A 17,367-nucleotide genomic window follows, 5' to 3' on the forward strand; every position below is an offset into this window, starting at 1 on the left:
CTCTGTAAAATTTAGTATGTTTCTATTTCTAACAGAAAATCACCACAAATTTGCAGAAGGAAAATGTTCTCCAGATAAAGATTTTAATTTTTAAAAGCCGAGTCCTTAAAAAAATTACCAGCCCACAAATCACACCCCCACAAATTGCTAACCAGTTCTGACAGACCCAAGCCTAAAAACAATCTTGAAATAAACCTTGTATCTAAATTTTCATTGCTTTCACTCTGCCTGATTTTCATCAGGATATGTTTAATAATGACCAAACACGTCATCTTGAGTATTAAAGTGACAATTACACTTAATTAGAAAAGTAAGCAGTGCATAACTGCAGAAAGCATCTTTTGCTGTGTGCCTGACACAACAGGCCAAAATTATGTAACTCTTAGGAGCAACCCCTCAATAAACTTGTTCAATAATTACAGTGGAGAAGAGGTCATCAAGGATTTTTACTTCACTCATTTTTAGTAAACTTCATTGTTGTTTCTAATGACATTGTAAAACCTTCCAATGAGCTCTGATAATGTTCATCTGTGTGTTTCAAATAAAAATTAACTTAAATCTAACTCCACAGGACAAGAACAATAGTAAGCTCATTATTTTCCAATAGAAAAATGGCTTATGAATTGACAGAGTCCTTGACAAGTTTACAAATTTTTTGACAGTTTTCAGATGGGAATTGTAACACTCATTAAACATTTAATATGCTTGTAAAATCACAGAAACCTTCAGGATGTAAGTGACTTTTGGAAATCATCTGATCCAATCTCCTGTTAAAAGTCACTCTAACTTCTAAGTTAGGACTGATTTCTAAGAGCCTAGTGCAGTCAAGGTTTGAATTTCTCTAAGGATAGAGATTCTGGGCAAAGCATTCCAGGACCAAACTACCATCCATAGGTATGTCCTTGTGTCATGGATCTCCCTTCTGCTAGAATTTAAACCAAAATATGGTAAGAAATGCTGCTTCTTTTGTCTATGCTGACACACAGTTCACTTCTGACTGCATAAGTTCTGAAGGTTTGACTTAACACAGTTTATTTTGTGACCAGTAACAAATTGCACATAACTATTTTTGTCTTTAAATGGCAGGGAGGGATTGGGAATAAGCAATTATTTGTTCAACATGAATTACAGCAGTGACTTCAGGATGGATGTGTAGTTCTGAATGATCTTGATCTTAAGAGAGCTCATGAACCACACACTGTAGACTCATGCCCAGATGTGCAATAACTAAAGGAAAGAAAAGAAATAAAAGGAAAAAATAGAAAAGTAATACCAATTCTACTATTTTACCTTGTGCTAGAGTTACACCACCAGACTACGTATGGTTAAATGATCTTGCCCTACTGCAACATATAGTGAGATTTTAAAAGATGACTCACATCTAAGGCAAATGAAGTGACTACTGCAGCCCTTGTGCTTTTGTCTTTGTATAATTTAATCAGCTGTTCATCTGAACAGTTGGAAAGGATACATTCATACAACAATAACTTCATCTCTCTTGGTAAATATTTTCCTGTATCTTCTGATACAAATCTATTAAATATTGGCTTATATTGACCTAATTGGAAAAGAGACAGAATACTGGGGTCCCAAAGGAACCCAGCACACAAGCTCTCAGTTCACTGCCGTGCAGCAAGGAAGTCAGTCTTAAGCATGTTTACTTGTGCTGCTGAAAGAGGATGACAAATAAAGACATGGGTTAGGCACAATGTCTGGTTTTATAGGATTACACATTTGTTTTTTTAATTCATCATCACTAAATTCGTAATACATATCAATTCTATGTAAATACATAATACATACATGTGTTCTTTACAGATCTTTACAGAACATGCTCAGTTCAGGTAAACAGCCCAATTACAAACACTTGGAGCATTTAACAGTCTTACAGCACTTCTGTAAGTTGTAAACTATGAATACTTATGAAAAAGTATTATGGAAAAGGGATCTTAATTCTGGAAAACATCCACAATCTTCCTTCAAGCAGACATACACACCAGGAAATCCTGACCAACAGAACTGTGTCCCAGAAACCTCTCCTCTTCTTCAATATTTATCTTTCATTGACAGTAATGAACCTGTAAGAGCTGTCTCAGCATGAAGTTCTTTATAATCTTCAGGAAAAAGAGTGTTAGACATTCTGCAGTTCCACAGTAGTCACTAGTAAGTTGGGGTGGCAGCTGTTGTGCATCTGAAGCTAACAAATGTTATGTGACCAGAGATGACTGGCATGACATGTGGCTGTAGCCTTTTTACAAAGTTATGTTCTCAACTATTTTAAAAATGTCCACAAAAGTCCTTCAGAAATACTGTTCCCAAGAAGTTCATGGAAAACTGATCCTTTAATACTTACCCCACTCAGTTAGTTGCATATATTCACACATTATCACACAGTGATAAACTAAAGTTTAAACAAAAATAGTCATATAAATTCATCTGGAAGTCATGTTCTCAGCACTGTGACTTGAGGATAGATTCACTTGCTTGAATGGGAATATATTAAATTTCCAGCAATCAATTATCATTTCAGCCTTTGTATCTGCCATCAAAAATTCAGGCACATGCCCATATGGACAGACAAAGTGCAAAGACAGAACTGTCTTCCAGGCAAATTCCAAAAGCAAGTGTGAAGTTCAGTATTGAAATATCACTCCCTTTTCTGTCCTCATTCTCAAGCACTACAGGCATTTTAAATCCAACTAATACTTTCCCAATTCTCCTGAAAATTTTACCTTCATAATCTTTATACAGGTAAAAACTGCTACTAGAATTTTATATCCCTCCCAGGCACCCACATGCATGTAAAGACTCATGTCACAAAAAGAATCATGTAAGGACTTAGAGGGTTCCAACAGAGAAGGATTTCCCAAAATGCAACTGATTTTAGTTATTTAATGCACACAAAAAACACATCTCTTGATGTGGCTCTGGTTATGTCACAATTTATTTTAGTGGTTTGCTACATTTTTTACATTTAATAGATTTAGAAAAGCTTTTTCTTGGAAAAAGTTGTTACCCTTGCTTTTTATTTTTATCTTCTAATGTCTGAATTTTCAGCAAACAGATGAAATATTAATACTTTTTGAAAGACATATAAATATTTTAGATTTTAATAACACTGAGACTTGGTCTGTTTTATATACACCTTATTTGTTATAATCTTGTATGAACTGATCTTTGAAGTCAGGAGTTAATTGCTTTTCTCCTCTGATCAGAGAAATACATTTGGAAAGACAGAAGAAACTCCTTCCTTCAGGTAATAAATTCCCACTCAAAAAAGAGGATTTCATACAATCCAGATTTTCAGTTCCATCTTTTATGTAATCATTAAAATGTACAATAATAATGTAATGCGTAAATAATGTGTACAATAATGTGTTAATGCACAGTTTTGTGTTAAAACTCTAATAATGGAACAGTCAAGAAAAGACAAAACTTACTGAAAACATCATAAACCACAAGGAGATTTTAAAATTTCTGGTAATTCTGTCTTAAACAGTAGAGAACCACATGTAAGTATTACACAAGAAGTGAGAATTGAAGAGGAAATTGGAGGAAAGGAAACATCAACAACACTTGACCAATTAAAGAGAATACCGTACGAAATACAACAGGAAGATAATGGGAAATAATGTGATGCCATTGTTACCTGTCATGTGTCCTCATAAAATCCCAGACCTTCTTTGTGCCATTCTGGGGGGGAAAAAAATTGAAAATCAATCAAATTAACTCCAACTGAAAAATTACTATAATGAAATTTAATATAACTTGAGAGGCATTTCTTTGAAAACTTAGTATATTTAGTTTTATTTATGAGGCCAGTATTCTGGATTTTGACAGTTAGTATTACAGACACTGGAGCTGTCTTAGGACAGTTCAAAATCTTAGACCCACAATAATATGATGACAACTAGCAGACATTTATTGCAGCCTTCAGGCCCAGTTTTGGCCAGAGTATCAACTTCATCTGCCCAACATAACTATTCACAGTGCCAGGAAGCCATAAACAGCTCTGTTTTAACCCACAGGTACATTATTCCATGTCCAGAAATGCTCTTACCCGGAGAACAGCTCAGCCCTTACCTCCTAACTAAACCCATGTGGGACCCAGGAACAAGACACCTTCCCTCTAACCCCTTACAAGGACTCTTTGGTCCCTTACAAGGACCAAAATAGGAGTTTTATCCACACCTCACATGAAGGGGTCACACTCCACTCTGCACAGCAGCTGTTCCTCTGCACTGCTGGTGGTGCTGAGGGCTTGAAATCACAGCACTCAAGAACAGGGAGACATAAAATGGCTGATTTTCTCAGGATGGGCCAATTCCTGTCTTCTGCCAGCTTAAAAAGAACAATATCCATTACAGCATAGCTGACAGTGATCTCTGAAAACAAGTGTTCTTTCACAATTATAATGAACACATATACCTTGCTTACATTTATATTATACCTTCTATAGTTACCTATAGCAATTCATACGCATCAGTTAATGGAGCTGCATATAATCCTTTACTCTGTTTACTGAAGTGTGATGGTGTTTTCAGCTCAAATACAACTCAAGAGATTTCACTCCCAGGTTGGTTTTAAGTCTGTGTAAGGAATCAGTATGAAATCAGAGGAAATTTTTGTGGTTGATACCTTTTTCTTATAAGCAACACAAAATCAAGACCTGCTGAAGATCTACACACCTAAAATATGTTTAATGTGAAAAGCAGCACTTGACTTCTATTATAAAGTATGGTTAAATGGATGATCAAACCCTGAGCAACTGGTTAATGATTTAAAGCAGGTAAATGTGAGCAATGAGAGAAGAATCAAGTTCAGTTGGTGGGTAAAGGTGCCAACCAATATAGACAGGCCCTTCAGCTCTATTACAGATGTCATGGCTACCAAGTACACAACAGCTGGTGAGGATTAGATAACAAGGACTCTGGTTCAGAGATTAAGCCCCTGAGCTTTATGAGTTTACCAAGCTTTTTGGAAGAGGGACTGCCTGCTTGCTAGCTGGGTTTTTCTTCATTCCCACAACTCTAATTATAAACAGTTGTTCACCTCAAGAGAAACTCTAATCCGTGCTTCCATTGGTGTGCGCACATACCTTATGTTAGCACTGACAGGAATCCAATGTGTGCAGTACAGGAGAAGCCCTGTCATTGTTTAAATGCAATGTAATGTTGAAAGGAAAATAAAGACAGCAAATTCTTAGTGTGAACTGAAATATTAAAGCCATTGCTTCCAAATTTGAGTGGATATCCAATTCATTCCACCTGCTGAGAGACACAGGAACAACTCTGATAGGACTATGATACAATACACAGCTGCAACATGGGCTGTGTTGTATGGTAAGATAATTTAAGGTATTAAATGTGCAAGGTCAGCTCAATTGTTCTGTAGGTTTATTTCTACCTGTAAGCAAGGTATCTGGGGGATTTGTTCCCCCAAATTTGTTCTGCTTTGCAGATTGCGGAGATATTTTTCATTTAACACAAAAGAATTGGAAAACTTTTGGTTTTCCAACAATTGGTAATGTCTTCTGCATGTAACTTCTTATTGGTTCTCTAGTCTAAACCTTCCCCTGCCCCAAATCCCAAGCTGGTGCTACCATCAACAATTCTCCCTTTGTAATGTCTACTTTGGAGAAGTGTGGGTGTCCAGCTGCTGGAGATGCCAAAAAAAGCCTGAATCAAGTCTCTCCTTGCATTAATTTAGACTGTTAGTCCTGTGATACTGCATTCTAACATACAATCCCACCAACAATCTTCCTAGCCCTTTCCTCTTGCCATCATTTTGCAAATTATAGAACCTGATCGCTTTGGAGCACTTATGAGAGGGTTTCAAATAGCTGAGGAAAATTACACCCTAGAGAATCATCCTCATACAGATGGGATCCATCAGAACTGAATGACCTCTTCCCAAGCATGAGCTCTATTACCATTAACAGAGCCTACCTCACAGACGTGCACATAATTTTTAGCAGAAAGTAAAAGAAGGAACTCAGTACCTAAAAAGAAATTAATCAGAAAATAAAATCTGTATTTTCTATTGTCTAGGCCCAGGTAAAACACTTTCTCCAGAACATGATTTCATTAGACTAAGACCCAGATTCAAAACCAGCCACAGGGTAAATTATTTTGAGTCAAGACATTGGTTAATATCATATACTCTGACTGGACAATGCTTACCAAGCTATTTTCTGCCTACATTTGAATTAAAATTTTTTTTCATATGATCAAGTTGCACCTGTCCAAATAAATAAATCAATAAACAAATGAAACATTCCAACATCTCTTTGTTTACAGTGGCAGAAACTCAAATGAGCCCCATTCATGCCCTATTGTCGAAGTCAAATGTAATTTGAACCCAACCGAATGGAGTTGAGTTTCTATTGTACCCAATGCATGGTTCTTTCCTAACAGACTGGTAGGAAGGTTGCTAATTATTAATAGCATGCAAACAGTTACCAATGGTTCTTATGCTGCTTTACATACTTCACAGAACATTAATTCCAGCCAGCTTCTAACCAACTATATCAAGCTGCATGTAGTATCTCTATCTTATCTTTGAGGCAAAAGTATTACTTGCTGAACTGATCAAGATTCATGCTTTTAAAACCCAAGTGGCTATGATTACTTGTTAAACTGTTCCACTCTATATATCCTGGTCTTTGACAAAGCTCTGCTATCACCACAGTTACAGACAGCTGCAATATTAAAGGTATCAGTGGTCAACATCATTCCTGAAAAAGAGAAGTATCTTTGTGAAACACAAAGGATCTCTCAAACTCTTAACATTTTTCATTTTAATAAGCATATGTAATTGCATTATTACAAGTAGTTAATTCTCCAATGTCCAATAAGGAACAATCACAATATCTCTCAATGCAGTGAGAACTGAGTATAAATGATTGCGGGGAGATCTAAGCATTGATGACAGGAAGGATAAAGAATTATTTTATGATATTTGAGAAAGATTTAAAAAATTATGCTTCGAACAGGAAATGTGTCCTGTGATGTTTAAAGATAAATATGTCAGAAGTATTTTACATTAGTTTTAATCTGTTCAGAATAGCAGTTCTGATACTGTAACAACCTTGTGTAACACATAATCGATTTGGTAAATCTTTAATCACAAAGTAATCACACTCTAGTTCTGTGCTCAGTGATCAGGTTCTGCGATGTTGCAACACTCAACTAGTGCATATAGTATGTGTAAATTAATAAAGCTGTATTCCAGGAGAGGCAGCATGTGAGACAACCTCGTTTCACATTACACAGAAGACAGATCACTTACATAAGTACTAATTGCATAAGAAAGCCATACCAGGTCAGATGAGATGTCCATCTTGCCTGGCAACATGTCTCTAAAATTGAAGAACAGAGAAAGCACACAGCAGTGCTTCCCCAGAACACTCTTCAAGTCTGGCAAAAGGCATCAAAGGGTGGCAAAAGACAGTGCCTCAAAAAGGCACCCAAATTAAACACAGTCCTCCCTCAACTCTAAATAGCAAGCACCATTTCAGTACTACCTGAATGTGCAAAGTGTGTCACAAGACCATATTGTCTGTAAGACTGACTTGGTAATGGCACTGGTAACTTAATCAGAATTAACACAGGCTCGCTCCCAGCTTGACAGTCTGCACAAGGAGACTCACTGCCTTCTGCTTCAAGTGATTGCAGGACAACCAGGCACTGCCAAGTGCTCTCTGCTAGACAAGGGTTGACAGTGACTGCAATATTAGCAGATGTGACTCCTACCTGGGCAGAGCTGTTTATATCACCCATACTTGATCTTCACATTGTCCTGCTATCATCCTTGAAATAATTTTAGACTCTTCCTGCAGCAGTTCAGTGCCATAATTACAAGCAGAAGTCTTTTCACACTGTCTGTAATGGATAAGTTGGACTTGTCTGCAGTCTATTAAAATACCATTCTTTTTACCACATGCCCTCTAGCTAAAATGCTTTAAGAACCACTGTACCAGGGATGCTGCTGTCCTTTGCTTTTGTCCACCACCTGAGACAATAAAATATCTGAACAGCAAGGTCAAATCACTGCCAGAATGCCTAAAGGATAACTCTTGCTTGCTAGAGGAACTCACCTAAGACTTAGCCCAGGCAGGCCAATAAAGAAGAGAAAAAGGACTTGCTGTGCAAATGATGTAGAAAGAAACATTCACTGGCACTGACTGTAGGGTGACACTGGGTATGCTCCACATGTAACACACTCTGACACAAGTCACTGGAAGTTCCTACTCTTCACTTGGGGCAGCTTCAATGCCTTCCTCCTTCTTTTCCCTGAGAGCAGTGCCCATGCACACTCTGTCACCTGAGAAGAACCAGCTCTTGAACCAGCTCTTACATGAGGTAAGGTGTCTGCACAGGTACCAATACTCAGCACTGTTAGACTGATCTGATACCATCCTGGGCTTTCAAAACACCCCCAGCCCAAACAAGCCAATCTCCTCAGTCTTGCTGTGGTGTAGAGCCCTCCAGGCACTCACAATTTCTCTGCAGATGCAGCTTTTTCAAATGGAAGGAATAAGTACTTAAACACAATTTTACAGAGAGAGGTATAGGTCTTTCCTCAAGGATCTTCCCAAAGAATGAGATCCTTTTCATAAGTAATTTAACTGAACCAGAGCTATGGTATTCCAGTTATAAGATGCTACTGAGTATCCAGGTGAGGAAGAGAAAGGACAGGAATGATGTAGTCCATGGCACACAGCTTACAGTAATCTTGGTACAGTGCCACACTAAGGGCTGACACAGCAGAAGTCTGTAAAACCATGAATCACACAGAAATGGTGAATGTGAAAAAAATATTCACTATTTCTCATAATATAGAAGCACTGTGTCATAGCTGGATACCTGAGAAAAAGACTGAGATTTTTCTGGGCACTGATCTCTGATCTGTCTCATCTCAATGAACCAGTGCTCAAGTTCTGCAGGTGCACAGAGAGGTTTGCCTTGCTTATGTATAAAAGAATTAACTGACAGCTTCTGAAACAGCTGCAGACAAACTGCATTACATGTATGTTTTAAACATGCAATTAAAGGCTTATTCTTAGATTTTGTTAATAGTTTTATTCTGAAGAGTAAGCCAAAAACATGTTGGTGTAACAAGTGAAAGAACACTCACAAAACTACTCTAATGCTTCCTTTAACTTTGTGCAATAATTTTTTCACAACATCACAAAAGGGTGTATAAAATAAATCCTCCATACACAGGTTTACAGTAAGAGATTTCCTGTAGTTACTCTGTTGGGAGTTTTATTCAACAAAACAAAATTTACATTGGATTATCACTTATTTATTGACTTCTTGAAATGAGCTCTGGACGGACAACACATAAGTGCAGGAGAAATGATCTTTACCCAAAACTGACTTAAAGCTTCTCCTATATTATTTGCCTTATACAAGTATCTAAAAATTTAAAAAGTGACCAAATTAAAGGCACTGCCTTATGTCATTTCCCACGTTTATCCACAGACTTCTGCTTGGGCAGAGAAAGTTTAAGTGGCCAAGAACTGTAGAGTTACACCAAAACCACCTCAGTAAAAAGGTTTGTATCTTTTTGTATTACATATTTTTGAAGAGAAAGGTGACAAGCCACGCAGGCAGATGACTTAAAATGCAGGAGACATATGTCCAAAATATGTCCAAAATAAGCAAATTAACATCACATATACCACTAAAAGAGAAAGAAAATAAATCTGTCCATGACAATGATTAACTTCTTTCTGTTTACATTACAGGAGAGACAACATGAGGTTTGGCGACCCATTGTGAAAGGCACCAAACACATATAGTGGGAACAGTTCCTGTTCAATGATCTTACAATTCGGTTAGAGCCCAGACAAAAGTTGATGTAAACAAACAGAGGCAGTTAAGACAAATACATTCTGATTTAGATAAGCTACATGCACTAGTTATGAGGGTTAAAATGACAAACAAGTTGTGATCCCCCAGTCTCTACCATTTGGAATGGGTTTAAAGCAGTCACCCAAGAAGTAAATGTTCCATATTTGTGAAAAAATCCAACTGGAGAAGTTGAAGCAATTGTAACATAAAAATAACTCTGCCCTTATTGCTCCATTTACTCTGTTTCCACACTCCTAAGACACAAAAGCAGTTAATGTCCTTAATACAAAGGGATAATGAGCATTCTTCATGTAATAAAATAATTATCCTATAGGTGCTGAAAAACAGATAACAGAATTAATTGGCAAATAACGGTCTTAAACCAGAATCAGCAAAGTCAAGCAAGAGTGAGGTCCTTGTTTAATGATTTACATGGACCAAAGCAGTAAACTCCCTAGAGGAATAATCAATGGTTTGCTTTTTTTCTGCTCTCAAAATTTTTTTAAAGGTTTGAGGGTTATGCTTTTCTTTCAAAAAGTATAAAACTTGTTTTTCTATTGCACTTATTTTCACATTCAACCAATCTTCTGAAAATGTATTCACACAGTTTAGTACCAATGTGCAAAGCAATGCCTCTATCTGGAAATTCACCGTGCATTCTCCTGTGGAGGTGTCAACTTGTTGCCCAGATGTTCATAGCAAGAAAACACTGAACTTCTCATTTTATTAGATGGGGTTTTGTGAGGTTATTCCACATGAGCAGTCAAGAAACAGACTCACGAAGACAAAAATCTGCACCAACACAGCCAGCTCCTGCTACTTCCTGCCACCTTTATTTCCTTAAGTGGTCTCAGCATAATGCTTTTCAGCCATATTCACCTTTTTATGACCAGTAAAAGCTGTCAAGAGATAAATTTGCAATAAAAGCAACTCAGTAATTCAGAATTTTTTGGTTTATAAAAGATATGGTCCTACAACAGAAAAGATGTGTGTTAGCTGCTGCTTCTCAAGTCCCAGACCCTGGGTTAAACAGAATGGATTTCCCCTATGGTAAAGCCATAAAAGTTATGTCCTCATTCCTCTGCAAATGAACCTTTCTCTTCCTTTCTCCTCTCACTACTGAAGAAGTGCTGCTACCAGTTGAGGCTTCCTTGTTATGTTTCTTTTTCCAGCCTAATGGAACCTGATGTCACATCTGTAGTGGTTTTCAGTGGCAACATATGAGCATTGATAACCTAATGTAAACAATTTCTTGTCAGCTCCATTATTAATGCTGGAACTCTCTGTTCTATAGAATCAATACAAAATGTTTTCAGTGCCCACAATGATGTGCCTGCAGAAACTGCACTTCTAGGACAAACTCAGGACTTTATTCTTTTCACTTCACTACCAGACACAACTAGTCACCAAATTACCTTGCATTGTCTGAACATTTTTCATAGTATTTTCAGCATATACAAAAGTTATGTGAATGAGAGAAAAATCACTCTCAAAATACAAAGTTTGGAATTTTTTTTTAAGAAATAAAGCATTGGTAGTCATCACAATGCTGTGAAACCTGTATGAAGAAATCAAACTGAGATAGACAGCTGAAGCAATTTTAGACTATTGTCATTTCCAAATGACAATAAAATACCTATTCAATACCTATTCAATACACTTTAAAAGCTTTATTGCTTCCTGTTGGATATTTTCATTGGATTAATGAGTCAGTGGGGTGGATTTTTGTATACAGAAGGTAAAGAATTGCCATGTTGTATCTAAAAATCTTCATCCATTAAAAAAAAAGTGCAAATGAATATTCAAGGACATTTAATATTCAACTTTTTAATTTAAAAGAAAAATCCTGTCTTGAATAGACTACTTTGCATCTGAAATCTGTTTGAAATAATGACTTATAATTTTTTTGTCTACTTGAAAGGTTTGATTTGTAGCAAGCAGGGAGAATGCTGTCTTCTTTTTATATAATTACAGACTTCATAGAAAGTTCTGCATTATCTTTCCAAATGAAAGGAAGCACTTTCAGCTAGAATAAAACCATGAACTCAGTTACAAAAATATTAAAATCAATAAAATAATTTCAATTTGCATTAGTTGAGTGACCTTTTTTTTTCCTTTAGAATGTACACATCAGTATTAGGGAACTGTCTTATGCTGGGCTCTCTTATAACATAACTGCTAATTCAAATGTGATGCTGAAGTCACTCTCTCCTGGGGTGCAGTCCCAAAACGTGTAAAAACCAGGCTGCCCCTTTTCCTACCTCACCTGCACATCTTTACTCCACCCTTACCCCACCACTGATATTTGTGTAGGCTGGTTCTGGGAACTCACATAATCAAAAAGAAATTTTTTTTTGCTCTAGAAAAAAAAAAAAAACTGATGAAAGAATTATTTAGTAGAATGAAAGTGAAAAAGTAATAATGAAAAATTATTAGTCAATGTGAATGCAATGCAATCATACAGACTGCAAGTCTTCAGCAGTGACTGTTAATTAGAACAGCCTTGGTCCTCTCACAACTACTGCAGGAGGACAGAGATGTGTGTGATAGGGAGTGCTCTACAGAGAGACACAGGCACACAAAAAAGCCTAAATTACCATTTCAGTCCACACCCACTAATCCACTCCATCAGACTGCACACGCTGGAGTAAATGAAGCCTCATCTTCAAAAGCAATTTGCAGAATTACTTGCTGATGTTGAAAAACTACTTCAAAAGAGTTTAAGTGTTATGGAATTTTACTGGGTTTTTTAAACAAGCCACTGTTTAAGCTCAAGAGGAAGGGGGGAGAGTGTTTGCTTTTTAAACAAAGCTTGTAATATTTCATTACTAAACTATCCAGAGTGTTTATTTTAAAAGCATCATGATTACAAATAATGGCATTTTTCAGTTTTTAACTTCCCTATTCACATATTTCAGTTGGAAGTTACTCAGTTTAGTGCTCTTGTAGAGTATCCACCCAAAATTACACAAACTGATGACATTTTAACAGAATTAAAAGTGAACATTCTACCTGAAGCTAAATACTAGGGCTGCTAATTGTCTTTAATTGACAAAATGAACAGTTTCAGAAGTAAGACTGAGCTAGTGAAGTCCATGCAGACAAAACACCCTTTACTCTACAGGACATCATGCCAGATGTCCAGCAGTTCTGGGCAGGGCAGGACAAAGTTGCTGGGGTCTCACTCAGCTCATTTTAAGGCTTGACCAAGAGACTGGAGTGCTCAGCTCTGTGTGACAGGCAACTCTTTGATGCATGGGTTTCTTATCTGAAATTAGCTAGAAGACATAAAGGTACTTCTTGAAGAAACCTTAACATCTACCAGTGGAGACCACACCAGGAATACCTCAAGGGACATAAAACCTAAGGTCAGAGACCGTAATTTTTACAACCCATATCAATTTTCTCTTCAAAGAGGAGGTTATTCTGGTAGGAGTGTGTAATGAAACTGCAAACAGATGGTTATAGCAATAGAGTTTACTGTTCAAAGGTGCAATTTTTTCACACTTTGGGAGGTAAAGTAAACAATGGAGAATGCATGAATTTATTCAACTGTTAATGCAATACTGGGCCAAGCCACTTTGTTCATTTTATGTACATCAACTGCCAGAACAATTACAACTAAGATACCTGATGTGTAAGTAAACTTTCTCCTATAATCCTCTGGAAGTTTACTTTTCAGGTCACAGTTTGTTTTTTTGTGTGTACTTTTCAACAATGGAGTTGTTGCAGTTTACCTTGGCATTCAGCTATCATTAAGATCACTTACCTTTGAATGAAATTTATAAAACATGAGAATTAAGCATATATAAGTACATTAAATACAATCAAATCTCCTTTCTCACCTTGTTTTTCTGTTTTTTAATATACATAATTATCAGGAACAATTGCATGTACAGATCAAACACACTTTATTCCAAGGCAAATCCACAGCAGTGCACTGAAATCTATACTACAAAGAATAAGGACATTAAGAAACACAATATGCACAAAGGTCAAATTTATGACTTTTCTCACATCATTTTACTGCCAAGTCAGCATATAATTTAAGGTTATAAGTTGAGATACAGATGGGGATTTCCTAGTATTAAGTTAAATCCAATTCTGTACAAAGGAACCAAGAGCTAACAGGTAGAGTCTTCAGATTCCTCTCTCATTGTATGCAACTGATAAAATTTAAAGTGAATATTCAACTGTTCTTTTACATGAATTCCTTTTATATTATTGAATTTTGCTGCAAGTATTTCTCCATTTTCACTACTGTGTTTTCCCTTTGAAGTTTGTAACACGCTTTCTTATTTTGCAGGGATAAAAGGAACATACGCCTTCCCTATTTCCAAAATTACTCACACTATTTTTTTAGAACTCTATAGGAAAACATAAAACTTTTAACTTTGACTGGACATAGATAAGAAAAATATTCCTAATAACAAAATAAGTTTTAACAGAGATAATATAATTTGGAAATTGCACTCAGCTGATGTGACAGCAAAATACTTTACTGTAAATAAGTGCTGTACTTTCAAACAGATGTATTACACATCGCACACTTGCACCCATACTTGCTGAAAACCTCCCCACTAAAGGGCTTTTCTCTAATCTTTTACCAATATTTTTTCTGATATTGTTTAAGAAAAAATCTCACACAATTTGCAATAACTACAATAGGAGGCTGAGAAACAAAGGTCCAGGATGCACATCTGCTGGCTCCAGCTCAGAGAATTAAAAGCCAGGGAAATACCTCAGCCAAAGGCTGCTGAGAACTGCTGGGTGTTCTGTGCCTCAGTACTTTTTCTGGAGTTTTCCTTATTTGTATATATTATTGCATATTGTTGCAGTTGGAAACAAACAGACAAACAAGCATGGCCTTTGTAGTTCAGTAATAAAATTAATCTGGGGAACACAGACATGGGTTCACAGCCCTACTTCAAGTTTATAATAATTAATTAACAACTCCAAAAGATGAGATTTACAAAAGCACTTTTTAGCATTCATTAACCTTCACCTTTAAGACCCTCACTAGAAAGAAGGAAGAATTGAATTTAGACTTTACTGTGGACTACTGCAATTTCAGCCAAATGCCAGAACTCCCCAGTTGCATCTAAACATCTTTATTGAATAATGTAATTTCTGTGGTGGGACTTAGACTGCAATATTTGTCTAGGATTACAAAATTATTTCTGTTCTACTACCTGATGGAGCGTTAGTGAAATTAAGTGAGACCAACTCCTGAAAATTCCTCTGGAAAACGGCACTTAAACTCCTAAGTTAATATAGACAATATTTCCCAAACTTCTAAATTTTACTGAGACTCACATAACTATGAGAAAAATAAATTTTGTTTAATTTTGGTTTTTGTTTTTGTTTCTGTTTTTTTTGAGAGACCAAAAGAATTAAAAACATTTCCAGGAAACCTGTTTTCATCTTTTCTTGTCCACTGGCAGCTGCTCCTTTTGACGAGTTCCCAAGATAAAGGGCCTGACTGAAATTTCAGACTAGTGATATTTAATGACAGGCAGGGGCAATAATTCTGCACTCATCATAACATACCTAGATCAATCATGTCTGTCTGTAGTAGCTGTTTCAAGACAGAGTGAAACTCAATATAAAGTACCCATTGCAAGTTCGAGACCCCACAGTGGATGAGAATTCTCACTGAATATTCTTGAGCTCCTTCCTGTACTCATCCTGTGCACTCATCGGTCAAAATAACCTTTCAGCCCCTTAGGAAGAGGATTCTCCAAATGCTGCACACAGGGCAAACACTTCTTTGGTCCACAGGTTCCTGACTGCCTGGTCAGTTACTGGTACAGCACAGCCTCACGTAGGATCTCTGACTCAGAGAGATTCACCCCCCTGGCTCAGCTGGGATTTAGGGCTTTCACCTCATCCCTGCAGGCACAGCAGGCAGAAAAGCAAACACAAGTAGAGTAGGCAGAAGGAGTAAATGAATCTTAAAACCATCAGTCCCAAGGCAACCACTACGCCTACAAGCATAATTTCTTCATCTTTGCTACCCTAGGTCATGACCCTCATCCAAGAGAGGAAGGAAAGAAACTGTCCTTTCATCATTAATTTTGCTATGTCATTCAGGAAAACAACACTGACAACACCATAAAACCACAGTTTAACTTGCCACTGGTACTTCAGCCAAAAGCTAATCACCACCATCAATTGTCTAATATTTCTCATTACCTCTTTAGTCATTCTAACAATTCATGGCAACTTATATAGGATCTGATTAAAATCTTTTCTGGCTGACAAAGAGCCAGCAGGAAAATAAAACTATCCCTCTTCTACCACAATACTGGGCCACTCCACATTTAAACAGATAATAAATCTGCATTCAAAAACAATGCATTTGATGAATCCTGCTCTAATTAAAAAAAAAATTAAACAAAATAGGTGACTGTGTCACCTGAAGCAGAATGCTGCTAAGAAAAATCCTGTCCATAGACTGTTCTATCATTAAAATTGGATTAAAAAACCCTTCAAACAACACAGAAAACAATCCATCATACATAACTGCCAAGTTACTTGGTTTTCCTAATGCACCTGATAAGCAGTATCATGGATCACATAGATATGATTTTAAAATGGTTCACAAATCTATTCATTTATATATGTAACTTACAAAGGACAAAATACAATTCAATGAACTGTACACCTTGCCTTACACACCAGGCTGGTACCTGCCAACAAAGATCCAGCATTAACAAGCTTGACCAAGGTTAGTAGGCAGCACTTGGGACATCCTGAGTCTTAACAAAGTTGGGAACAAAGCCAGGAGCAGCACTGCTGTGTCTCCATGGTGAAGTAAGAGCTGGGAGGACACATCCTATACAGCAAACCTCACAGGAACTCAAGGCTACCACTTCCCCTAAATATGTTCACAGACACAGTCCCGGGATTTTGCGCATATCTCCTCAGCAGCTCTGAATAGTGTGAGCACGTTAAAACTGTTTCTTGGCTGCTTCTGTTGGCTCCTTCAGGAGAACACCAAGAGACTTTAAGCCCTAAGACTTCATTCTGAGCATGCAATGGCACGAACTCAGCATATACAGAAGAGCCTAAATCTTACACAAAGAATGAAGGAAGGTCACAAGTTCACCCCACAGGGTCAGCAGGGCTGGTCTGAGAATGAAGATTCAACATTCCCAACTACTACAGGCAATTCCACACCTTCCCTTGCAAGAGCAAGACACACTTTTCTCACTAAAATGTACACATAACATACCACTGCAGAAAGTTGTTTCTTCTTCCTTTCATCCTCTCCTCAAGGCACAACTGTTGAGTGTGGTTTATCATCCCACTTAGGGCAGGACTGGAAGGCCTGGCACTGCTCTATCCCATAGGCTGCAGAAGAGTGTACAGACAGAGGGGAGGGAAAACACAATACCAACTGGCATTCATCTAGGTTTTTTCAGAAATACTTCAAAAGCAAATATCCTGACAATTTTTTTGTTTAATGAAATAGTTTCCCTGACTTTTTCAGCCCCTGGGTGTG

The 17,367-nt window shown here is 37.1% G+C and overlaps 1 protein-coding gene across 1 annotated transcript in view; it reads right to left on the bottom strand.

Annotated features, from left to right (window-relative positions):
- The window catches only part of NUDT14 (nudix hydrolase 14), a 43,639-nt gene extending 26,533 nt beyond the window's left edge, over window positions 1–17,106 (bottom strand). The window contains exons 1-2 of the mRNA XM_031066344.1: window positions 17,098–17,106; window positions 3,650–3,693 (exon numbers count right to left, since the gene is read on the bottom strand). Coding sequence (XP_030922204.1) covers window positions 3,650–3,666 — 17 coding nt within the window. The 5' untranslated portion in view covers window positions 3,667–3,693; window positions 17,098–17,106. The remainder of the gene's footprint in view (window positions 1–3,649; window positions 3,694–17,097) is intronic.
- Between the last annotated feature and the right edge of the window lie 261 nt (window positions 17,107–17,367).

This window comes from Geospiza fortis, unplaced genomic scaffold (genome assembly GCF_000277835.1).
Source record: "Geospiza fortis unplaced genomic scaffold, GeoFor_1.0 scaffold23, whole genome shotgun sequence".
NCBI lineage: Eukaryota > Metazoa > Chordata > Aves > Passeriformes > Thraupidae > Geospiza > Geospiza fortis.